General features: G+C 38.9%; 2 protein-coding genes across 5 annotated transcripts in view; one reads left to right on the top strand and one right to left on the bottom strand.

The window, feature by feature from the left end:
• LOC124222359 (MAX dimerization protein) overlaps nucleotides 1–10,625 on the top strand; it is a 126,265-nt gene extending 115,640 nt beyond the window's left edge. For both annotated transcript variants that reach the window (XM_046633205.2, XM_046633204.2), the window contains exons 6-7: nucleotides 2,256–2,398; nucleotides 2,898–10,625. In XM_046633205.2, the coding sequence (XP_046489161.1) occupies nucleotides 2,256–2,398 (143 nt within the window). In that variant the 3' untranslated portion in view covers nucleotides 2,898–10,625. The remainder of the gene's footprint in view (nucleotides 1–2,255; nucleotides 2,399–2,897) is intronic.
• Nucleotides 10,626–18,353: 7,728 nt separating this feature from the next.
• LOC124221385 (uncharacterized) lies at nucleotides 18,354–26,396 on the bottom strand. Of its 3 annotated transcripts, none has more exons than XM_069137280.1 (6): nucleotides 26,043–26,396; nucleotides 24,807–24,999; nucleotides 23,022–23,230; nucleotides 22,731–22,805; nucleotides 22,333–22,618; nucleotides 18,354–21,783 (listed from the first exon to the last, which is right to left on the bottom strand). In XM_069137280.1, the coding sequence occupies exons 2-6, from the start codon at nucleotides 24,970–24,972 to the stop codon at nucleotides 21,668–21,670; spliced, it is 852 nt and encodes a 283-aa protein (XP_068993381.1). In that variant the 5' UTR covers nucleotides 24,973–24,999; nucleotides 26,043–26,396; the 3' UTR covers nucleotides 18,354–21,667. The 3 variants fall into 3 exon arrangements, with proteins under 3 accessions (XP_068993381.1, XP_046487295.1, XP_046487294.1); XM_046631339.2 differs by having other exon boundaries at nucleotides 24,807–24,978; nucleotides 26,043–26,393; XM_046631338.2 differs by lacking the exon at nucleotides 26,043–26,396 and adding an exon at nucleotides 25,380–25,425 and having other exon boundaries at nucleotides 24,807–24,978.

The raw sequence follows: 26,396 nt of genomic DNA, 5'->3' as shown, positions 1-26,396 counted from the left end.
CTTTCCCGGTTCGCGGTAGCTACCAAGTTTACATAATTACAAAATTTGCGTAATCCATTGGCGGGAACTTGTTAAAACGAACAAACAACTGAACCGCGTTGAGAATTGGCGGCGCGGGCGCAGCGGTTGAAAAGGTCCGTCGACGAGAAAGAAAGGAGAGAGAAGATTGTTACGCAAGTAAAAAACCTCTGCTGTGAAGTCTCTCAGTCTCTCTCCTTCCTTCCCCCGTGTATTTATACACACGTATTTATACATGTGAATTCGCATACAACCTTTAAAGAAAGATGGAATCTTGGGTCCACTCTATCGTTGCAGGACTTTCTTTTCCTTCTCCTCGAGATTAAAAAAGGAAAAAGAGAAAGAAAAAAAAACCCCACGATCACCACGACCACTCCTTCAACCTGAAGAATTGTGAGCCTCAAATCCCCCGATCCTACGCCCCGCTGAACCAGAAGTTGATTAATTAACGGGAAACTCGACGTACCTTTCATGTATGGTATGGTTTTCATAAAAAGCCAGCAAATAGAAAATGTCAAGTGGAAAATTCAGTGATATAAGGTATATGTATATACATATACATGTATAAAAACTAATTTTATTCACAAATAATAATCCTAAAAGCTTTTAAAGTACCGGGTTTTGTCAATAGCAAAGGAAATCTTATGACGTAAGTCAAGTTTCGCATACAAAAGATGAAAAAATCAATTCACCTTTTCTCTGTCGCACGCTATTAGCACCAGAGCCTTTTACATGGGTTTCTCGCAACGTTATTACATCCGTTGCAGCGAACGACAGCATATTTGCACGGGGCGCATGCCGAAAGGTCTTGATACCTGACCGCTTTCCGCAAAAGATATTACATTATTGCATACATACACATCGGTGTATTCGTAATTGCAATCGCGGTATTTATTATATTGTAACGCGGAGTGAATTCTGCCCATCGTTGAACGAGTGCGATTTTTCGGGAAATGGCCTCACGTTTGATAGAAAATGATCCGCGCTGATTTATGATTTTCCTGATCTATCCCGATACGCAGAGAACTTGACGTTTTTCCGTAATAAAGACAAATTGAAGATACAAGGATCGTAAAAGAAGCAGAAATGGGAAAGAAAAAATACGGGGCTTGTTATGTAGGAACGATGAAATACTCTATTTCGCCATCGTGATGAAATTCTTTCCGATATAATTTATGCATGCGAAAAGGCGAGTGGAAGGAACGACGAAAGCACACCGCGAGAATCGTCGATGGTAACGAAGAGACGCCGAGGAAAGTTTGTGTCGACGCCTTAGACGTGGAACAATCGGCAAAAATAAGATAATAAACTGTCGCGGTATAGTATATTTCCGGGGGTGAAATTTTCCCGATAAGTTATATACCTACGCGAAAAATAAGGGGGAAGAAAGCAAAACAGAAACGGCAGAGACATAGACGAAGCGAAAGAGAGAGCGTAGATTTATAGGGGTAAGAAATTTCGGCCGGAAATACACTCCCGAAAATATCCCCTCTTCTCCGTTCGTCTCCCATACGCAAATATAAATCTGATTTTGTCCTGGAGATTGAGGGAGGGAAGCTCAAGGCGCGCAGTGTCCTTTTCTCGAAAGCAATTTCCGGCCAACCACGGAGAAAGCTGATGCAGTTCCTTATATTTCCGCGCATTTCCGCATGTGCCATTCTCCGACAAGGTTTCTGCGTGGTGCAGGCAACGCGTCCGCAAGCTCTTTTCATTTCGCAGCCAGTCCTGCTTCACTTCAGTTACAGCTTCTTCTCCTCGCAACTTGTGCCGTGTGTGTATTGTTATGCACTCGGCTCGCATATTTATGTCAACTGCTATGAAACCTACGTAAAACTGTAGCGCAGGGGAGTCCCAGAGGAATGCGGATAGACCTGCAGTAGCGATCGTTTGTATCGACTATGCATAAAATTCTAGGACACTCGTCTATCTCTATCCTGCAAAATTGTTACGCTTGAGCTTGTTTACTTGTCTTCGGCACGCTTTGCCAAACCTCTGTCTACACATTCGTAAAAAATTTACGCGCTTAGCGCTCTCGTTGAATAATCTTGGGGAATTTCAGTAGTCTGGTAACTACCATTCCTGAGAAGAAATAAAAATAGAAAAACAATTTCAGGGATATAAGTTCCGAGAGAATTCGCTCTGGTTAAACGGCGTTGCATTCAGTTACTGCGGACTCTTGCCTGATTCGAAAGTACCGAATTCCAACCATCCGACGTTTGATATTCTTTATGTTTCAGACGAGGTTGAGGTCGACGTGATCGGCTACACGAGCAACCAATCGGACACAGATGACCACAGCAGCGTCCAGAGCAGCAGCGACAGCGGCGTCGCCATGTCAACCTCGAGGCTGACCCTCTCTGAAATGATGGACAATCTCTAGGTGAGTTTTCCCGAAGCACGTTGCCACCTTCTGCAGTAATGGGGCCCCGTAAAAGGGGCTTCTGTACTACACAGTTTGCCCCTTTGCAATTTCCTATCGCTTCTGTAACTCCGTTTCCTGGGTCGACGCGTGGCTTCCTATTTCACAGGTGAATCACCCTCCCTCTAGAAAATCAAACCACGTATGCAGCCGGGAAGCGCAGGGGATCGATTCGTAAAGAACAAGATATTTCATTGTTTTTATTGCAATATATTGAAAGCCATTGGAGGAAACTTTTTCCAGGGTTGTCGATTCTCTTTAGATTTTTTCTGGATCGTGTTTGACAAAATATGTGCAGTATACAGTTTGCAGGAAAGAATCTGTTCCCAAATTTCTCTATTTCATTCACTTGAATAAATTTAACAGTATTTCAAGTCACGTCGGACTTGATAGCGCTAATACTAGCATTGGATTTTCCGATATTTTAACCGTAGTAAATGTATTTGTTCTGGCATTGCAGATAAAGATTTTCGGAGGTGGCGGGCATAGGAAGGGAGCTTTTGAAAAAGAACCGCATTGAACTAATGGGAAGTTTATAAAATGTACATTGCACGAGGGAGCCGCGAATTCGAAGAAAGAGAAATACTATAAGACGTGTTGAACGGTAAATGAGATGAACATATGACGCCGAGGGGCTAAGAAGCTAAGAGGAATGGATAATCTATAAATGCCATATTCTCAACGGTAGGAATGCTAGCTAAACAGGAAAAGTTGGAAATACGGAATTGGATTACGCTGAAACGGAAAACTGAAACGCGTTATAATCAAAAGAAAGACGTCCAAACTTCTTCAAGAATTAGATGACGGTTAAACGATAAAAAAAAAGCTCCCACTATGCGGATCGTGAGGTGTGACAAAACGAGCCCATCTTACCACCAAAATAATCACGATATCACGACTGTTCAGTAGCCCACCATTTCATATAGGACACGTGAATCAAGAATCAGTACCTTATGTTAGTTAGACCTCTGTCAGGGGACAAGCTACAGCAAAGTTGGAGTTGAAATTGAAGTATCTGGCCGAGGGAAGGAGAGTCGTAAAACGAAAAAGAAGAAAAAAATGAGGAGAAGGATAATGATAAAGCATAAGGATAAGCCTAAGGATATGGTCAAAAAGAAGAAGAAGGAAAAAAAGAAGGAGAGACAGAATTAGAATCAGAAGACGACGAAAAGTCAAAGTGTGAAGAAGGCGATGAATAAAAAAGAAAGAATTGCGAATGAAAGGAGAAGAAGCGAATCATGTTGCGACGAGAACGTAACAAAATATTTAAATTACAAAAATTGAAACTACAAATAACATAGGAATGAAAAGGAGAAAATGAGAAAAAAATAAGACACTTGTTATTCCCAACGGAAAAACAGAGTTGGAGAAATTCGAATCCTGGCGCAAAAGAAGAGAAAGAAAAATGTATGCATTGGTAACCTCTGGCAGAAATAATGTGTAAAGTATTGTCAATAGATATGCCAATGTGTAAAATTATTGTACACATTTTTATGGACGTGGTGAAATGTTTCACAATGAGAGAAAGGTGGAGATAATGAGAGATTGATTGATTGCTCGCTCGAATTATTTGAGAGATAGACAGAGAACCATAGAGAAAGAATGAAATACGGTTAACAAGTATGACTAAATGACTAATGTGACTTGGTGAGTAGGGTCGGAATTTAAAAACTAAAAAATATGGAATTACTTGAATTATTAATTTTTCTTCCTATTTTCGTTTCTTCTGGTCATCTTTGTCACCATTGATCACCATAGTCAATTGTCGGTTGACAAAACTATTACGTACTAACAATAAAAAAAAAAAAAAGATTGATGAAAATAATTAACGAGTCTTGCAAGAAACAATTATAACGAGATGTTATTGTCGCTGTTATTATTATTTCCATTCATATCATTTTCATATTATTGTGATATTTGCTATCACAATTATTCATCATTATCACCGCCATTATCGCATTATAAAATCGTTCTCGTCATTATTGCGAATACCTCATACTGTTAAACAATTTTATAATATCTAAGTCTTGCTCGAAGTATTTTATTTTAAACAAAAAAAAGTAAAAAATTGAAAATAATTATTCTAATTTATATATTACCGAATTCGCGAGATTATTACATTGTTTTTATTTTTAGGTTTTTTTTTCTATTGAGCGATTATAATCGTATAAGATTAATTTTAGAAATTGATCGAATCGAGGCATATATTATATACATTTACAAATTATACATGTAACGAAGTATTTCAGCGGACAATTTCTTCTTTTTGTTTATATAATTTAAAACAGCGTAATTATATTCCTTAGCATGCGATAAGCTAAAGAGATATGCGACTGAAGGAACGAAGAGTTAGATTGAAAAATATGGAAGACTGGGAGGTACGCATGAAATTTGAACTTACGATGGTTTGAACTAATTTTTATTCCGCGGGATTACTCAAATCTCACAAGTCCCGATTCAAAATGGATTTAACAAAATGGAAATGAATATTCAATTAGCGGTATTATGAGACGACAACTCTAATCAATTTACCGCCTAAGCATATCCATGTAATATTCGTGATATTGAAGAAGTTATGCTTAATCCGTTCTCATTCCAATGATGAATTTCTGTATTCAATTCATCTGCAGACATCAAGATTTGTAAACGAATCATATTTTCAATAAAATTACCTCCCTTAATTTTTTTTTTCGGTTACAGCATGAACCGTAAAAAACATAAACACAATTTGGTTTTATCGACAACTTTTTTTTTCCGCTTTTCTCTCGTCGGCGCGTATCTGCCGTAAATATTTTTCAACCTCAGTTAATCAGCGTAATTTCATACATTTTACTTCAAGTTGTAACTTCCGATGGTAAAATTTGTCTTGATTTTTTCCTCATACTTTAAACTGGTTCTGAATTTATAGGGAAATCGCGAAAATTCGTAACTAAAAATTTCAAGCGTCTTTGTAAGAGAAAAGTAAAAATAAAGGGCCTTGGAATTATAGAGATCAATTGCATAGAATATGTGAAAAATGTTAAGAGGTGGGATAAATTAGCGAAATAAAAAACCGCAAAAAAAATAAAAAAAAAAAATAAAGAAAGAAAAACAAGAAAAATTAAATACATGCATCCAATTAACCAGAACCAGATGCAGCAAAGCATCGAATAATGTAACATGCAAATTAAAGCTTTAAAAACGAATTCTGCCACCGAGGAATTCATTTTCAAAACGATTCCGGTAAAAACAGAAAGAAAAATTAAAAATAATCTGTGCAATACAGATGTTTGCTTGCAATTCTTACGTAAGTAACGGACTGTTGAGTTATTTCGGATTGATATATTGTCAGCCTGCCAGAGTTCCGGCTTCGAAGACTTTCAAAGTTTGACAAGCAACAGTTTGTCGAGGAAAAAATATTCGAGTCCATGGTCATTTCACATCATCTATGCGAATTTTTCGCGTTTCTTTATTTTTTTGATTAACATTTCAAATGAACAACGTTTTTTCTTACAATTAGTCCCATTCTCAACGGCCAAGCGAGTGCAATTTACGAGAAAAAATATCCACTTGCAATATCGCGGGATATCTCCTATACCTATTCAAATAATTATTGTATCAACAATTAGTTTATGGTAGAAACCTATTGTTAGGGCAGTCATATTGGTTACAGCAAGTAATATCGGGACGCGGAATTTTTATATGTACAATGTGCAACTTGTCGTATTTATCGCGGAGTCTATGGTACGAATGATCAGCTTTCTTTTAATGCCGTCTTTTTAGGGCTGTCGAATCTCATGTAATTCTGAATTTCACAAAGTGAAGAAGAAAATCGCAAGCGAAACATAACGGAAATAAAAGAATTACAATTCAAAAATAATACTATTGCGATACAGAGCAGATTGGACAGATACCTTATACATAAAAGTGCTCGTTTTAAGAATACCCCGTCTGTTAATACGGTTCCATAAATTCTGTATGGAAGCAACTGTCAAGGCGAATGAGAAAAAACAATAACATGGTTGAGTCTATCGTGAATTAACGATGAAATCAAGGAAAAGTAAATCATCACCAGACTACTACAAAGGCACAGACACAAACACACAACATACGTACCCGCGATCCACAAAAAGAATAGAATTGAAAAATAGAAGTGAACGGAGGAATAACCAAACTAAACAAATGAATCATAGAAAAACGCCAGGAAGAAAATCCAAAAAAAAGGAATAAAAATACACGAAATGAATGATATAATCGAATAAAATCACGACAGACGGAAGGGAAAATAATAATAATACTATAGTAAAAATAATAAGTAGTATACTAAATAAACAAATAATAATAAATGTCTAAACGAATAATTACCTATAATACAGATGCACCTTATCAGTTTTTTGGTCCAGTCGTCGGTGTATGTCATTTTGTTTCGAATACACATTAATACCAATATTACTGTAGTAGAGAGAGATGTGTGTACTATTAGGGGAGCGCATTCGCCTGGCGTACTATACATATTATAATCAATGTAATTATAAATGTATTATAAAAAGTCTTTGTTTAAGAGACCACGCCATGCCTACCTATGCTAATAATTAAATAAGAGATTACATCACAGGACTAAGTACAAAGTAATGTAATTTCCTTGCAGTAACTGTGATGAAGAATCAAATATTTACTGTTAAACGAATCACATTTATGTCATACTTGTATAATCTATGAATATGGAACTACAGTAAATTACTGCTCACCAAGGGGAAAAAGAGAGGGAAATAGGGACGGAGGGGTAGGGAGACGATGAAGTAGCTCGCATCTCAAAAAGATTACGCGGATTCAAATGAGAATTGAATTTCTTTGGTGACCAGTATGTAACCACTGTTCTCGGTATGAATAATGTGAAATTGTTTAAAAGATCTCAGGCCAGTCTGCTCCCCCGAAAATGTGATACTAAAATTAAACTCTTCTGGAAGTTGCTTAAACGACGTGTAGGTACACGGGTACAAAAAATTACGTGAAAGTATAAGAGAGCAGAGCCAATTTTCGAACGATTGGCGGGTACAGCCGTACAATTTACGCGACACCAAAAACGTATGATACTACAAAGTTTTGTGGCGGTGAACGAAAGGAAAAGAAACATTAATAACAATACAATAATAAAAGATAAAAAAAAAAAATCTTAAAAACATACGAAAACAAGTGGAAACGTCAAACTCCAGCCGTTAGTATAATAAATAAGGTGTAATCAGAGTATGCGACATTGGTTACTGCAAAGGATCGACGTGTCAAACAATTGTCGATTAACACGCTAGATAATTTATTCACAAAAATCGAATAGTTGAAATATATTATGTAACAATTATTATAAGAGATATCAAATTGGATATAATCCAGCAACGAGAAACGACAGATATGACGTAGGGATACATGCAAAAATTGTACGAACGAAAGGCAAAAAAGTAAATGAATAAAAATTTCAGAAGAAATGATAATAATCGGTCCATTTAACGTGTAATATAGAGACAAGTTTTGGCACCTGGATCTTCACGAGCAACGCGGCCCAGTTTAATATTTAAGGAATTCTAAGTAATATTTCATTGGTAATAGAAAAGAAAATAGAAAACTGGAGACAAAAAAACAAAAAAAATTAATGAAACGAAAACGCAAAAAAAATCACAAAAAACTATGAAATACAAATATGAAATAATTATAATAATAATAATAATGAAAAATGGGTGTTATTTTTAGATGTCTATTAGATTATCAGAACCAGATTAATGAAAACTAAGTATAAAAATAAATTTAAACAAAAGGAAAAATGAGGAAAAAAAACGAAAAACCTACTACTACTAATACTACAACTATTACTATTGCTATTACTCCTACTACTACTACCACTACTACTACTACCACTACCACTACTACGACTACTACTACTACTACTACTACTACTACTACTACTACTACTACTACTACTACTACTACTACTACTACTACTACTACTACTACTACTACTACTACGACTACTACTACGACTACTATTACTACTACTACGACTACTATTACTACTACTACGACTACTACTGATACTACTACTACTACTAATATTACTAATACTATTATTACTGAACTACCACCATTACTACTACTTGTACTAAAAACAAAAAATAAAGCATTATCTTAGTTGATGCAGGTCGATGTACATGTAACGCGTGTCAAGTGTAATGAGGTCTCAGCTCATATTATGTAATTGTCAATTATGCGAAATATGCAACACGCAACTCCAAGAAAATTATATCTATTCCTTTTATTACTTCTGTTCCATGCAAACCTTAACATCCGATTATAAATTGTTCTATTGGCAACTTAGGAAAAAACATAGAATATCATTACTTGAATTATACAAGTGTACGATTGATTAAATCAAATTTTGAACTTGAGTATATTAATATGCGTGCACGCAAACCTTTGATCCGTTTCACGACAGACGATTATAAAAGTACATAACGTAGTCGACGGTTGAAATGTGACCTCATTGCACTATAATAAAGCTGTGACAAAAATGAAAGAAAAATCAATAACGCGATAATTGAAAGTTATGTAAAAAAGAAGAAAAAGAATGATAATATAATCTTAAACTCACTATGATTTCCACCGCTTGGTAAGGTATTGTTTTTTTTTCAGTCTAGTTTTTCATTTATTCACCACAATTACTTGTCTTTCACCGTATACGTTTCACTCTCTTCGAAACAATTTGCTGCTTTCTCCGTTAGATAAGTAGTGTATGCATATATATACATACTGTATATGTAAATGTATATGCCTATACATACTGTAAAATGAATGAATATGATGTAATATGAAAGAATGAATAACAGGAGTAAATGTTTCAGCCCTTACAGTGTCGCCCGGTATTATTTATCATCGCGATGGATGAGTTACGGTGAAGTAGATTTCAAAGCAATTGCAGAACATAATTTTCCAGAAAGTAATCCGTACCAGCCGAAAAAGGCTTTTGCTCGGTACGCGGAGATTAATTTTCATCCTGTCGCAACATCGGTAGCAACCTATCGATGCAAATTTTGAGTCTACTTGAAAACCGATTCTGTTATTATTTCATGTCACTTACCCAACGTCACAGGCAAAATGGTGATACTCCTTCAGAGTAAAGAGCGGTCCTTTGCTCGGTTGTTGTTGAACCATGCCACGTAATAGAAGCTTTGAAATCAGCGAACAGCGTATATGCATCTAAATCGTGGGAACAAAACTATGTAAGTATGTATAATGAAAAGATATGGGCAGTGGTGACAGGGACACGTAGGGGGTAAAACAATTAATGTCCATACTATGGCGAAGAACGGTGAGGGGGAAAAGGCCGTTATAATAGGCAGAAATAATAAAAATGAGAAGTATAGATAATCCAACATCACCGGCTTCTAAGCCACTAAGAGCATTTAATCAATGGTAGAGAATGCTTAGTGAAAATTGAACAAAACGAGAAAATGAAGATGAAAATTTTTAAAATTAATGAAACGAATGAAATTTGAAGAGAAAATTATAATGATAATAATAATATCCACGTTTGTAAAGATGAAACATTGTAATTCTACTATTTAAGAGGTGAAAATTACGTTATTGTGTAATATTATATGAGCGATGGCGAAAAACATTATATTATACATATAATATAGGTGTGTTAATAATATGGAGTACGCCTCAAATTCAAAACTACATACGCCAAGGTACCAATTATTTATAAAATTAATATTCGATGTATGGATACCATGTATGAATGATATTCGATTGAACGATAATCAGTCGAAGCGACAACAGCTGTTAACGATTGACAGGAAGGACAAAATTCATACAGTTGGCTGTATGAAATATTATTAATATTATTATAATCATTATTAACTAATGAGGTAAGAAGAATAGAGAAACGAAACCACAAAAAAAGAAAATTATTATTATTAGTTTGCTATTATTATTATTATGATTATTATTATTATTATTATCATTATTATTATTATTACTATCATGATTATCGTCATTATTACTATTATCGAAATTATTATTATTATTAATTATTATTATTGTACATATTAATTGTAACTATTCACAATGCATCGTTTTGTTCTCAGTAATTTTCTCGATTCTACAAAAAATAAAATTGTGTATTATTGAAAAAAAAAAACAGAGAAATACGTACTTTCCTTTCCTATTCGTATTATTGTACATACATACCTCTATGCAAATAACATATCCTTGCAATCAAATTAGAATGCTTTCCGTAGCCTTGCATTATTTTCGCGGGTTTCTTCGGGCGCCGAGTAGACCAAGAGCCTGGTTGCTGCCTCACTCCACCCACTATACTTGGACCGGCAACTGAATGCCTGCAACGTGATACAACATAAGTGTCCTACTCAGTTTCGAGTTTCAGGCTAACAATAAGGATTAACACGAAGAATTTTTGATTACGGTAACATAATGAAACTTTTCAAAAAAATTCCTAATTTCTATTTTTCAGTGGGAAAGTTTGAAATGATTGTATTCATACAAATTTAATCATTTCAATGAGAAAGTTCATTCTCGGGTGAATTCTAATTGTCGGAATAAAGACGTGATTCTTTATTCAATGTTTCGAATCAAAAGAATGTAAACGAATTCCCGTTAAAAATTCAAAAAATTAGTAATAATTCTGGAACATGATAATATTTTATACTTCAAATTCTTCAAACCTCCAGGATTTTAAAAAACGCAGCAAATGGAGCGTGGGACCAACAGGGGAGAAAAAACAAATGTAATTCTTCGTTTTTCGGCCGTAACTTTTTATACGTTGCTCGCAGCGTATTGGGACTGCGCTTAATCGTTTTCTCTGGCAAAATTACGTCGGAATACTGCCATAAAGAATCTATTCCAGCACTTTTCAAAATCGCGAAAATTATCGCCAAAAATGCAAAGGGGTTAGCCTTACTTTTTTTTTGGGCAAAAAACTTTTGGTCTCAGATTCGAATTAAAAGACCCTTTTCCGACTAATTGGACCCCCAGGACCTCAGAAAACGCAGCGAAACGAGCGTGGGATCACCAGGACAGAAGTTGCGAAGGAAAAAGCACCTGCTGAAAAATGTCGAAAACACAGGTTCTCGTTTTTCGGCTGTAACTTTTCATTCGTTGCTCGCAGCGTATTGGGACTGCGCTTAATCGTTTTCTCTGGCAAAATTACGTCGGAATACTGCCAGAAAGAATCTATTCCAGCACTTTTCAAAATCGCGAAAATTTTCGCCAAAAATGCAGAGGGGTTAGCCTTACTTTTTTTTCATTTTTCGAACAAAAAATTTTTGGTCTCAGATTCGACTTTTGTGACCCTTTTCCGACAAATTGGACCCCCAGGACCTCAGAAAACGCAGCGAAACGAGCGTGGGATCACCAGGAGAGAAGTTACGAAGGAAAAAGCACCTGCTGAAAAATGTCGAAAACACAGGTTCTCGTTTTTCGGCTGTAACTTTTCATTCGTTGCTCGCAGCGTATTGGGACTGCGCTTAATCGTTTTCTCTGGCAAAATTACGTCGGAATAGTGCCAGAAAGAATTTATTCCAGCACTTTTCAAAATCGCGAAAATTTTCGCCAAAAATGCAAAGGGGTTAGCCTTACTTTTTTTTTGGGCAAAAAACTTTTGGTCTCAGATTCGAATTAAACGACCCTTTTCCGACTAATTGGACCGCCAGGAACTCAGAAAACGCAGCGAAACGAGCGTGGGATCACCAGGACAGAAGTTGCGAAGGAAAAAGCACCTGCTGAAAAATGTCGAAAAGACAGGTTCTCGTTTTTCGGCTGTAACTTTTCATTCGTTGCTCGCAGCGTATTGGGACTGCGCTTAATCGTTTTCTCTGGCAAAATTACGTCGGAATAGAGCCAGAAAGAATTTATTCCAGCACTTTTCAAAATCGCGAAAATTTTCGCCAAAAATGCAAAGGGGTTAGCCTTACTTTTTTTTTGGGCAAAAAACTTTTGGTCTCAGATTCGAATTAAACGACCCTTTTCCGACTAATTGGACCGCCAGGACCTCAGAAAACGCAGCGAAACGAGCGTGGGATCACCATGACAGAAGTTGCGAAGGAAAAAGCACCTGCTGAAAAATGTCTAAAACACAGGTTCTCGTTTTTCGGCTGTAACTTTTCATTCGTTGCTCGCAGCGTATTGGGACTGCGCTTAATCGTTTTCTCTGGCAAAATTACGTCGGAATAGAGCCAGAAAGAATCTATTCCAGCACTTTTCAAAATCGCGAAAATTTTCGCCAAAAATGCAAAGGGGTTAGCCTTACTTTTTTTTCGGGCAAAAAACTTTTGGTCTCAGATTCGAATTAAACGACCCTTTTTCGACTAATCGGACCCCCAGGACCTCAGAAAACGCAGCGAAACGAGCGTGGGATCACCAAGACAGAAGTTGCGAAGGAAAAAGCACCTGCTGAAAAATGTCGAAAATACAGGTTCTCGTTTTTCGGCTGCAACTTTTCATTCGTTGCTCGCAGCGTATTGGGACTGCGCTTAATCGTTTTCTCTGGCAATATTACGTCGGAATAGTGCCAGAAAGAATTTATTCCAGCACTTTTCAAAATCGCGAAAATTTTCGCCAAAAATGCAAAGGGGTTAGCCTTACTTTTTTTTTGGGCAAAAAACTTTTGATCTCAGATTCGAATTAAACGACCCTTTTCCGACTAATTGGACCCCCAGGACCTCAGAAAACGCAGCGAAACGAGCGTGGGATCACCAGGACAGAAGTTGCGAAGGAAAAAGCACCTGCTGAAAAATGTCGAAAACACAGGTTCTCGTTTTTCGGCTGTAACTTTTCATTCGTTGCTCGCAGCGTATTGGGACTGCGCTTAATCGTTTTCTCTGGCAAAATTACGTCGGAATAGAGCCAGAAAGAATTTATTCCAGCACTTTTCAAAATCGCTAAAATTTTCGCCAAAAATGTAGAGGGGTTAGCCTTACTTTTTTTTCATTTTTCGACCAAAAAATTTTTGGTCTCAGATTCGACTTTTGTGACCCTTTTCCGACAAATTGGACCCCCAGGACCTCAGAAAACGCAGCGAAACGAGCGTGGGATCACCAGGACAGAAGTTGCGAAGGAAAAAGCACCTGCTGAAAAATGTCGAAAACACAGGTTCTCGTTTTTCGGCTGTAACTTTTCATTTGTTGCTCGCAGCGTATTGGGACTGCACTTAATCGTTTTCTCTGGTAAAATTACGTCGGAAAAGAGCCAGAAAGAATCTATTCCAGCACTTTTCAAAATCGCGAAAATTTTCGCCAAAAATGCAAAGGGGTTAGCCTTACTTTTTTTTTGGGCAAAAAACTTTTGGTCTCAGATTCGAGTTTTGTGACCCTTTTTCCGACTAATTGGACCGCCAGGAACTCAGAAAACGCAGCGAAACGAGCGTGGGATCACCAGGACAGAAGTTGCGAAGGAAAAAGCACCTGCTGAAAAATGTCGAAAACACAGGTTCTCGTTTTTCGGCTGTAACTTTTCATTCGTTGCTCGCAGCGTATTGGGACTGCGCTTAATCGTTTTCTCTGGCAAAATTACGTCGGAATAGAGCCAGAAAGAATTTATTCCAGCACTTTTCAAAATCGCCAAAATTTTCGCCAAAAATGTAGAGGGGTTAGCCTTACTTTTTTTTCATTTTTCGACCAAAAAATTTTTGGTCTCAGATTCGACTTTTGTGACCCTTTTCCGACAAATTGGACCCCCAGGACCTCAGAAAACGCAGCGAAACGAGCGTGGGATCACCAGGACAGAAGTTGCGAAGGAAAAAGCACCTGCTGAAAAATGTCGAAAAGACAGGTTCTCGTTTTTCGGCTGTAACTTTTCATTCGTTGCTCGCAGCGTATTGGGACTGCGCTTAATCGTTTTCTCTGGCAAAATTACGTCGGAATAGAGCCAGAAAGAATTTATTCCAGCACTTTTCAAAATCGCGAAAATTTTCGCCAAAAATGCAAAGGGGTTAGCCTTACTTTTTTTTTGGGCAAAAAACTTTTGGTCTCAGATTCGAATTAAACGACCCTTTTCCGACTAATTGGACCGCCAGGACCTCAGAAAACGCAGCGAAACGAGCGTGGGATCACCATGACAGAAGTTGCGAAGGAAAAAGCACCTGCTGAAAAATGTCTAAAACACAGGTTCTCGTTTTTCGGCTGTAACTTTTCATTCGTTGCTCGCAGCGTATTGGGACTGCGCTTAATCGTTTTCTCTGGCAAAATTACGTCGGAATAGAGCCAGAAAGAATCTATTCCAGCACTTTTCAAAATCGCGAAAATTTTCGCCAAAAATGCAAAGGGGTTAGCCTTACTTTTTTTTCGGGCAAAAAACTTTTGGTCTCAGATTCGAATTAAACGACCCTTTTTCGACTAATCGGACCCCCAGGACCTCAGAAAACGCAGCGAAACGAGCGTGGGATCACCAAGACAGAAGTTGCGAAGGAAAAAGCACCTGCTGAAAAATGTCGAAAATACAGGTTCTCGTTTTTCGGCTGTAACTTTTCATTCGTTGCTCGCAGCGTATTGGGACTGCGCTTAATCGTTTTTTCTGGCAAAATTACGTCGGAAAAGAGCCAGAAAGAATCTATTCCAGCACTTTTCAAAATCGCGAAAATTTTCGCTAAAAATGCAAAGGGGTTAGCCTTACTTTTTTTTTGGGCAAAAAACTTTTGGTCTCAGATTCGAGTTTTGTGACCCTTTTCCGACTAATTGGACCGCCAGGAACTCAGAAAACGCAGCGAAACGAGCGTGGGATCACCAGGACAGAAGTTGCGAAGGAAAAAGCACCTGCTGAAAAATGTCGAAAACACAGGTTCTCGTTTTTCGGCTGTAACTTTTCATTCGTTGCTCGCAGCGTATTGGGACTGCGCTTAATCGTTTTCTCTGGCAAAATTACGTCGGAATAGAGCCAGAAAGAATTTATTCCAGCACTTTTCAAAATCGCCAAAATTTTCGCCAAAAATGTAGAGGGGTTAGCCTTACTTTTTTTTCATTTTTCGACCAAAAAATTTTTGGTCTCAGATTCGACTTTTGTGACCCTTTTCCGACAAATTGGACCCCCAGGACCTCAGAAAACGCAGCGAAACGAGCGTGGGATCACCAGGACAGAAGTTGCGAAGGAAAAAGCACCTGCTGAAAAATGTCGAAAACACAGGTTCTCGTTTTTCGGCTGTAACTTTTCATTTGTTGCTCGCAGCGTATTGGGACTGCGCTTAATCGTTTTCCCTGGCAAAATTACGTCGGAAAAGAGCCAGAAAGAATCTATTCCAGCACTTTTCAAAATCGCGAAAATTTTCGCCAAAAATGCAAAGGGGTTAGCCTTACTTTTTTTTTGGGCAAAAAACTTTTGGTCTCAGATTCGAGTTTTGTGACCCTTTTCCGACTAATTGGACTGCCAGGAACTCAGAAAACGCAGCGAAACGAGCGTGGGTTCACCAGGACAGAAGTTGCGAAGGAAAAAGCACCTGCTGAAAAATGTCGAAAACACAGGTTCTCGTTTTTCGGCTGTAACTTTTCATTCGTTGCTCGCAGCGTATTGGGACTGCGCTTAATCGTTTTTTCTGGCAAAATTACGTCGGAATAGAGCCAGAAAGAATCTATTCCAGCACTTTTCAAAATCGCGAAAATTTTCGCCAAAAATGCAAAGGGGTTAGCCTTACTTTTTTTTTGGGCAAAAAACTTTTGGTCTCAGATTCGAGTTTTGTGACCTTTTTCCGACTAATTGGACTGCTAGGAACTCAGAAAACGCAGCGAAACGAGCGTGGGTTCACCAGGACAGAAGTTGCGAAGGAAAAAGCACCTGCTGAAAAATGTCTAAAACACAGGTTCTCGTTTTTCGGCTGTAACTTTTCATTCGTTGCTCGCAGCGTATTGGGACTGCGCTTAATCGTTTTCTCTGGCAAAATTACGTCGGAATAGAGCCAGAAAGAATTTATTCCAGCACTTGTCAAAATCGCTAAAATTTTCGCCAAAAATGCAAAGGGGTTAGCCTTACTTTTTTTTTGGGCAAAAAACTTTTGGTCTCAGATTCGAATTAAACGACCCTTTTCCGACTAATTGGACCCCCAGGACCTCAGAAAACGCAGCGAAACGAGCGTGGGATTACCAGGACAGAAGTTGCGAAGGAAAAACCACCTGCTGAAAAATGTCGAAAACACAGGTTCTCGTTTTTCGGCTGTAACTTTTCATTCGTTGCTCGCAGCGTATTGGGACTGCGCGTAATCGTTTTCTCCGGAAAAATTACGTCAGAATAGTTCCAGAAAGAATTCATTCCAGCACTTCTCAAAATCGCGGAAATTTTCGCCAGACAGACAAAGGGTCTCACTCTCTTATGGGCAAAATATTTCTAGTCTCATATTTGATCTGTATACCGGACCAAACATAGACGAATTCGACCATCAGGAACGCAAAGAAGGCAACTTGAATAAATAACGGCAAATAGCTGAGGAAAATTGAAGAATGTATGCAGGAAATTGATTTTTTATTCGTTTCAATCCAAGTTACATTAATACAGACAACATAGTATTAGACATCATACATCGGATTCTCCAGAGATGTGTCGCACCTGCATGCAGGTAGAAACCCAGGCTCTATTCGAAAAGTACGATGATCACTATCCTATATATGTGTATCGTAATTTCCAAATTTTTCGTAAGACTATTTACAATGTATACTATCTCCATATAATAAAATAAGGTATCTTGTATAACGTTCAATCTTTTTTTCACATTTCTTTCCGTCCATTACTTCAATATTATTGATTAACTTGCTAAATTGCTTCACACTGGCACCCAAACACCTGCACTATAATTAGGCATATCTAACAAGTTGTACGGAACTGAATCTGAAACTACGAGGCTATAAATATTTTTCCCCTACCTTCGTGAATATTCTGTTTGAGATTGTATGTATTTCGGACGTCACTTTTAATCCGTTGTTTGCAGCAACTCGAGACTTCGCGTAATCGATTACTTTCTCAAAAGCACATCTACGTCGCCCATTAAAGAATTCATTCCAGCATTATTCAAAATCGTCAAAAACCTATCATGCGCACTTTCAACACTAAATATTCCAAAAACGATAATTTTATATGATAAGGATGATCATTATTTTGTGACAAAGTGATCTGCATGATCAATTATAACCCCAAAGGATTGCTATCCAATTACCGCTTCCAAATATTGGGAAAAACTCCGGAATAAAGTTCAGCCCTCTAAGTATCTTCAACGTGCTTTTGACAAGGACAAAAGCGTTCCAGAATTTTCTCGATATTTTCAAAACTTGAAACATTGGTTGTTCCAATTCATAATTTTAAGTGTTCGATAAATCGAAAAAAAAAAAATTCCTTATAGGAACATTCTTGAAACGATTGTAAGTTAAAATAAAATAGTTCAAAATTCTTCCAAAATCTTTGCAGCGCAAGGTCGACTTTGTAAAAAACTTTGGAAATATAAATTGAGCATCTTAGAGATGCTACTGTCGCCCATAAAAGTTTTCATATATTCAGGAAAATATAAACGATACACGTTCATGTAATTGATGGACATTTATTTTTCCGTTGTATAATTCTTGCGTACATATTTCTGGTGCATGATTTTCTCAACTTTTCAATTTCACAATGACGACGCTACGTGACCAACGTTTTGTACGCGATAGTTGCTGGTTATGGAGAACTTTTTTATCTGCAAGGTCGCTTACTTGGTTGATAATACGTGAAACTGCTAATACCTACCCCCAAACCCGGCAAGACCTGGCAAGGAGTTACGAAAAATAACCCAGCGACGTGAGTTTTATAATTTCAGTCAACGGTTCCGGTATTCTTCGAATTGTCGGATATGTAACGCTTGGAAATAGCATTTAAAAGTTTTTCAAAAAATTATAAATATGGTTCGGGTGAGACGAAAAGATGGTTTCTTTTTTACGATAACGGAAATATATGTATATTCATTTCTACATAAAACGACATTCACATCACCCAGAATTGAATCTCGTCATAATGCGTAAAAGGAATTGGCATATTTTTTTAATGCTATACATACTTATCGGTATGTAGTTCCATTTAGAAGTCATCTGACCAGTCTGCATGGTAAGTAATTTACTTGGCGAGTCACATCATCGGTGCAACTAGACGCTTCGGGAGAGAGTGTGTAATTTACTTTGACATACGTTACAGCGTGATTTATAAAATACAATATATTTCTCAGTTCCACACACTGTTACCTTATTAGTTTTAGTGTGATGCGCGGATAAAGCGAAGGTTTGAACATCTCTAACTCGAACATACTAATATTACTTTTCCTTTATTTCTACCTCTTTCACACTTTGTGCAACGTTTTTACCCGTATTAAGTAAAATGTAACCATACACATTAGAGGCCTTCAATTTCACTTCATGTTTTATTTCTGAGTTGAATCGATGATCAACTTTCATATACGTACAGTATTCAATTCCGCGGTATAATATTTTAAGGAGGCGCACCAATATTGCATTTGTTTTAAGCCGCGTGAAAAAATTCATTCATTGAAGTGCACTGGAAATTACGAACGACCGTCAGGATTATGTGACTTGCTCAGAGGTCCAGTGCTTCGTACCTTTGATTTCTTCCAATCAGGCACTGCGTGTGCTCACAGTATGAAATAATCCGTTGCATGAAGTGATTAGAAGGAATAAGAATTACTCGGCACGCTAGACGGATACGGTTATCAAAATTCAGAAACAAACGCATACTTATAAATTTTCGATAAAGTTTTTCCTCTTCTAATTATAAATTCATTCCTAATATATCTATTTATAATTAATCTCAATTCTCATTGGCCAATATTTAACTTGGTCGCTAATTTATAACTGTAGATATCATTTGTCTACATACAAGGTATGTATATATCATTTGCTCAAGGGGTGAATCGCACTATTCTGAAAACTGATCACACAGATTCGTACAACGAGTAGAGTAATGAAGTTTAAAAAAGATTTGGTTTAATTTCACTCAGGAATTTTGTGAAAATACCACAAAATTCGGCGAGAGGCCGTTCATCAAGAAACAATCAACCCCTCGAGCTGACGATGCACAATTTTTCTTCAAAAACCCTCATACACAATGTAGGTATATTATTATAGTATATTTGCTATCCTGCAATACTCGCGAGCTGGCGTTTTGCAAATAATGAAACACTGACCAGCAGTTATGGAATGCAAATTCTGCGACAGCAACGCGAGAAATGTGCAGCTGGAGTATGGCTTAATTTATTTAATTTATCGATCAACCGATACAGGTATTGACTAACTGTAAGGGTAAAATTCGCTCAGGTCGCAATGCAATGAACAGGCGAACGAGCGAATACATGTATTCGGTAAAGTGAATCATTGAATGAAACACAAACGCCAATTGGCCGACAGCTTGTGAAACGCGTGCTAATCTTCAAACAGGTATCACGGCAATTAGCCATATTCAATTGTGTAACGTTGTCATTTAGCATTATAGTAACTAACTGTGTGTATAATTGTATCATGTATATATTTGTATGATACTGATAGCGATGCGGAAGTGTAAAGTAATAATTCATTCATCGAGTGAAAAACTTATAATATGTAACTATTGTAATATTTTCACGCACAGGGATATTTTGGGTATGCAGGTTTACATGTTGTACCCGTAAGTTCAAAATTTGTATCGTGATTAAATTTTCGACAGGATATCTGTGCGTAGATAGACGAGAAATTTTCAACGCTTGTGTTCAGTACGCGTCAAGGGCGCCGAAATGTAATTTTGTCACATCTATATTATCAATAGATACGATCTATGAACGCTTTAGAAAAATTGCTGCCCCTAGTTCCATGCTGATGAAGTGTAGAAACACACATTCGTCGCGGACGAATCCGACGCAATTTAAGTAAATAAATGTAATATTTCTTCTCGTTGCACCGTGTCATGTATACCGTACAAGTTACAGAAATTGTTGGACAGAATCACTTAATTCCTTTCACGCTACATTTTTCACTTGGTTTAAACTTCTTTGAACCAAAGTTTCATCTGCAATCTTAATTTTTCCAACATTGCGCACTCAGTGTTGAAGTATGGGAATTTTAATTACACACTCGATCAATGCACGCGGGTGATGAGTGTAAAAATATTTATCCTGGAGCGCGTTGACACGACGGCTGGATAAAAGATACTGCGTATGTTGGATTAATACTATTCGAGACGATTAGGGACGATTTATGCTATGTCTATTAATAACGATATTCATTACTTATGTTAAACGGCGGTAAGTCGGCGATCAAATAGCAGGAAACTGGTGAATCAGGCCTATCGTTCGCAAAAACATGCTAAAACTTTCTAAAAACTTACTCTAATATCCTATATTACGTAACACGTTATACATCCAAGCGAAAAGGCAACCCACGCTTAATTTATTCTTGTGTACTATACATATATATATATATGTAACGTAAATGTAAATTATAAAGTAACGTCTCTGGGAATATATATATATATATATATATATATGTATATATATATTCACTATACAGACACGTTACTTTTATACGCATCGAAAATTCTGTGTATATGTGGAAATGTATCAAGTACCTAAAGAACTAGGTGACCAACGTAAAGAAACTAAAAGAAATATCAAATATATATAAAGAAATGTAAAAATTGATGAAAACTACATAAGACTAAATTTCTCATTTCATACACATATATAAATTAAATTCGTTATATACTCATATTTCACTGCCAGCAGTTTCCACTTGTCTATAATTCGGTCTTGATTAGCATGGATATAATACGTCGTTAAAAGTGATGAAACATCGAGTAAAATTTTAGCGATCATAATAATCATGATTATCGTCATGATAATCATCAGGCGGCGATGTTTAATATAAGTAAATTCGAGCGAAACTCTTGCGCCGTTGTGTGATCACGACTACACGATTTATGACCAGGTAAGATACTCGGATCGGTTATAATTTTATAGTCACCGCACAAATACAGTAGCACGCAACAAAATATCCGTAAAATATAATCCAAGGCTCAAGTGTAACGTTTGGCTACATCATCCGCGGTTGCAGAGACGCGACGGCGAGAACAATCGCCGGCATTATCTTATCTTCTTTCCTTAGATAAAACGTCGCCCTCTGTGCAGTTCAAAGCCGGAGCCAAACGGGTTGAATAAAAAGGGTTCCTCGGTTCCGCGCCCACGCGGATCATCCGAATCCTCGTCTACTCCGAGGACATCAGCTGGACGTTGTCGTCCGCTGATCTGTGCAGGCGTCTCACCTCCGACAGAGATCGTATCGGCGTTGGATTCAGCAAGGAAAACGGATGCGAGTGACGATCTTTAACAGAAACATGATCGTTCACTACCTTCCGGAAGTTTCCTCGGTAGTGGTTGAGCGATAACGAGTAACAATATATATTCAGCTAGCTCAATGCCGTTATATTTTTGTCAAGGCTGTCCGTCTGCTGTAAGTCATTAATTTGATGTATTTACCATTCGCTTGAATCACTCGAATGCAGCGTCAAGTGAAACCTACGGTATTCTGATGGTCAGACGTTGGGTTTAAATTGGAGGTATGTGCGTTGAAACTGAGAGACGTGGTATTAAACGGGGACATATTCAAACTAATCCATACATATCGATTCGCACGATGAAGCTAAGTGAATAATAATCACGAAATAGACTACACCCGTACGTATATAGGTATACATTCAAGTTTACGTGAAAGCGGAAGGGTGATTTGCGATTAGCGTAGGTACATCAATGTAATATTTCCTAAATTATAGAACTTTTATCACCCCGAGGTGAACTCGAAAACACGCCCACACCCGATTTCCAACCGAAGCAAACAGCCAAGCCCTGCACGGTCGGAAGACCGGATGCTTACCTCTCGTATCGGTGGAAGGTTCGCTCCTGGAGAGTTCGACAACGCTGTCGGCGCCTCGGAAACTAGGACTCTTGGGTTGTCCCTTGCCGACGAGGAAGTGTCGCGTCCGGTTGTGATCCTGAGGCTGATCGTTCTGCAGTCTGACCTGACTGCCGTGTTCGGTGATCTGGTTGTTGTGGTGAGGGAAATGGAATATCGGGTTGTGTGGCCATGTAGCCGGCGGTGGACTTCGCACAAGGTGTTCGTGGACTTGGGCGAGGGTCAGCGGATCCGCGTCTCCGAGTTCCTGTGCGAGAAAAATATGTAAACACCTCGGCAAGACGTTTCGTCGTTACGCATTTTCACTAGCTATCCAACTTTATCGTTAGGGTAGTTTTAAACGCCCTTATCGATTTTACCTGAGACATCAGGATCGCGTCGTCGGATTCTGACTCCTCGATCGACTCCACAAGGCTCTCTCGACTCGCCAGGACCTGGTGGAGAATAATTAAAATCGGGGATCAAAGATGGAGTAAAAAATAGGTGAACAATTTTATTTACGAGCACACATCTACTCTCACGGAAAAACAAACCCAACTTGGCCGTAAATTCTCACCTCCACCTCACAGGTGATGCTAAATTCTCGTAAGAGGTTTTTTTTTTCCATGAGGGTAATTTTTGTCGCTGTCGGACTCCGCCCGCAGACTGACCTGCAAAAATGGATTATCCTGACGACTGAGCCGGAGCGCCTCCATGTCTTGGTCAATGTTTCTGGTCCTTCCCGGAGTCAAGGTCAGCGTAGAGTGCGAGGGTGAGGGGTGGGGTTGGCAGGCTACAACTACGTCAGCGGCAGCAGCGACGCTCAGCGTCGACGGGATACGCGCTACGTTGTTGTCGTTTCGATAAGCGGTCGAAATCACTGTTTTAATATCGAATCAGGATTATTTATAGGCATTCATTTATACAGCTACGTACACACACGCCTCGTTATCGTCATCGTATAATAATAATAACGATAATAATAAACGGGGATTATATTTACAGGCATTAAGTGTATACATAGATCTCATTATCGCCGTCATTTATCTCAATTATACAGTTACTGCAGCGACGGAAGGGTTTGATTGCCGGAAAATTAAAATCCTCCGAGGCACATACACATTTGTACGTATCGTGTACACCGCATCGTCGCCCACTCCTTGCAACGATGAGAGACTTCGCTACAACCAAGATCGATATAATCAAGTTTGACAGTGATTTTGATGGATATATCCTGTAGGAGACGCTTTCATGACTACGTATAACGGCGGTATAAGCACGGAGACGGCGAGGACGGGCAGATATGCTAATGGTCGTTGAAAAAACGATTTATCGTTAGGGTTTCTCTGTAATATCGACTATATACCCTCCTACTAACGCTGTAAAAGCGAACTACATTATTTTCAACGGTTCGCGACAAGAATCTGCAGGATAGCGTAAGAGCAATATGACCGCAAAAGTTCGGCATCATTCGTTCGAATTATAGCTTGCGATTAGACCAAAATGACAAACAAGCAAGGAAGATATTATTTTCCTACTCACAAGTGCCCTATCGTGTCAGTTGAAACTGCGAACTTAGATCGTACGATCAGTTACCACAGTTGACAATTCTGTGATTCATACGTGAATAACGGTAGATTGGATTTTTTGAAGAGTACCGGATAAGTATGACCAAAAACGAATGATTTACGATTATTTTTCCCCTATCAATCGAGTATAATGGATCATTTTTCAGACTCGATTAGTCGACCGACTTGACTATCTTTCCTCACAATCGGGTTTTTTGTTTCTTACTCCCACGAACGACGCAGTACAATATCAATTTATGCGATTAAAGTATAAATTATTATCATTGCCTTACTTACTGAGTACACCGATTTGATATAACAAGTGAAAGATAAGTGAATATTTTCACCAGAAATTGAAAAATATTCTGAATGAAACTTTCAATGATGAAAAAACTTTTTCGCCATAAAGACTGCATGCTAAAATTTATGCAACTTTGGTTTCATATGCACCGTTTAAAAAAAAAATACGAAATGATCGATTAATCGATTAATTTTTACCGATTCGATCGAGTCGTGATCGATTATTTTCCGGACTCGATTAATCGATGCATCGATTACTTTTGGCTTAGTGGCCATGGCTAGTACATCGGAGTATGTGACAAGAACGTATCTAGAAACGATATACAAAGCGTACTTGACTGCATGCGTATCGGTGCAGAAAAGAGTCTTACATAATACGTACCTACACTCTACACACGTCGTATCTATTCCTTATCTTTACCCGCGTAAAGTGGTTGAGGAACAAAGCATTGCAGCCCTTGACTAAAGTGGGACGGGACGATCTGCGAAGGGTTTACGGAGGGGGTGGAGGTTGCAGTCACGATAAGAGCTGAGCTCGGGAAGAAAAGAGAAGGGAAGAGAATAAAAGAGCGTTACGTAGGAACTCACCGGCTTGTGTCTCGATCCGCGGAGCGCGCTCCATTTCTTCGTCCTCGATTCGCATTCCTGACGAGGCAAACTTTTTCGTCCTAAACAAACTCGACAGAAAGGCTACGCTCTTTCGCTTTATGTGGGCGTATTTTTGGACATCCTCTGGCGGCATAATACGGAGCATAATCGCCTGCAAATTGATTCGAAAATCCTGAACGTTAGGTGAAATTGGGATTCCGAACTTAAGCGACTGCATGCTCTAACTACGAAACTACCAAAATTACGAACGGTCTGACTTTATTGCGAATCCGTCAAGCGGACGGATCGGAGTTGACTTTTGACTGTGAAGAACGTGCAGTGCTTGTAAATCTGTTTATACACCTGGAGATTAGAATGGGAAAAAAAGGCGGGAACTGACGTTGACAATGGCCGGTTGCGTTATGCAGTTATGGATTAATGCGCACGGTCTACTAGATTAGAATTTCTCGCGTTTCACTCGGGTGGATAACTTGCGAATGGCAGGTAGATCCAAATGTGATCGTATGTAGATAGACGTAAGCGTGAAATTTTGAAATCGCGTGTCGTGTATACCTGATATACGCAAATATACCGCATAGACAGCGGCATGCCGAAACGACCTTAACCCAAGGGTCGCTCTGCGACGAATTGATAACAATTTTCCACGGCCATTCAGCTTTTGTGTAAACGAATTAAGGGGTTCGGCCGGACAGCTACTAGCCTGAGTGGTTCTCGACCGATCTATAATCCGGATACCGTACATAACGGATACGCGAACCACGTGCTGCCAAAGAAATAAACGCACGCGCAAAATTCCGGGGCGATAATTGGCGAGTTACAAATTTGCTAGAGGAAAGGGACGATAGCGGATCGGCGGCAAAACAACAAGGCCGCGTGTTACAAACTTCTTATCTGCCCAAGATTGGCCTATACGTCTATGACGCGAGAATGGGATTTTTATACCCCGGAGATTCGACACCTTATATATCCGGCAAAGATAACGCTAGCTGTGTGACCTACATACCGTCCCGACGAGGGGAATCCCTGCTCTCGGATGACTCGAGGGGGGCGAGTGGTAGGAAACCTCAATTGAAATAAAAGGCGAGAAAACGGCAACTAGCATTGATCGGCGAGGGTGCAGGTACAAGGTACAAGGTACTCGTTACGCGCAAACAACGAGACACGTATCGGGAAAGATAATGACAGATAACGGTGAGATTCAGCTCGGAGACTTACGCTAACGTCCACGTGCCTGCATCATCTCGACTTCCATTTCTGCCGTCTCGGCCCGATGCACCGGGGTTTGTTGGCTACCCTTCGATAGGGTGAAATGCGACGGTTCGAGACTGAACCTGACGCCTCGCTGGACGTCGCGGGTGGATGGAGGGTCTCGGTGAAGAGTCCAGGTTTCGACGGAGGGCTCGTTGTATAGGCTGCTGACCGAGGAAGACGGCGGCGACGGGGACGAGGACGAGGACGAGGACGACTGCGACACGTCCCTGCGTTCGACGGACACCCGCGACGCTGCTGGTTTCTGGTACCAAACGCAGGGTGCCTCAGTTTTCCACCCGCGCCGGGCGTCGGTCGCTC

The sequence above is a fragment of the Neodiprion pinetum genome, chromosome 6 (assembly GCF_021155775.2).
Source record: "Neodiprion pinetum isolate iyNeoPine1 chromosome 6, iyNeoPine1.2, whole genome shotgun sequence".
NCBI classification, from domain to species: Eukaryota; Metazoa; Arthropoda; class Insecta; order Hymenoptera; family Diprionidae; genus Neodiprion; species Neodiprion pinetum.
The sequence above is the reverse complement of the archived record's forward strand: the minus strand, read 5'-3'. Positions and strand labels throughout refer to the sequence as shown.

Bases quoted from the DNA above. Each gene is read 5' to 3' on its own strand.
- LOC124221385 (XM_046631338.2), bottom strand. From the start codon at position 25,415: ATGCCGCTGTCTATGCGGTATATTTGCGTATATCAG. The intron at 22,619-22,730 runs GTAAAATCGATA...TTTCTCGCACAG, and splicing joins ACGCGATCCTGATGTCTCAG to GAACTCGGAGACGCGGATCC. The intron at 21,784-22,332 runs GTAAGCATCCGG...TTTCTGTTAAAG, and splicing joins ACCTTCCACCGATACGAGAG to ATCGTCACTCGCATCCGTTT.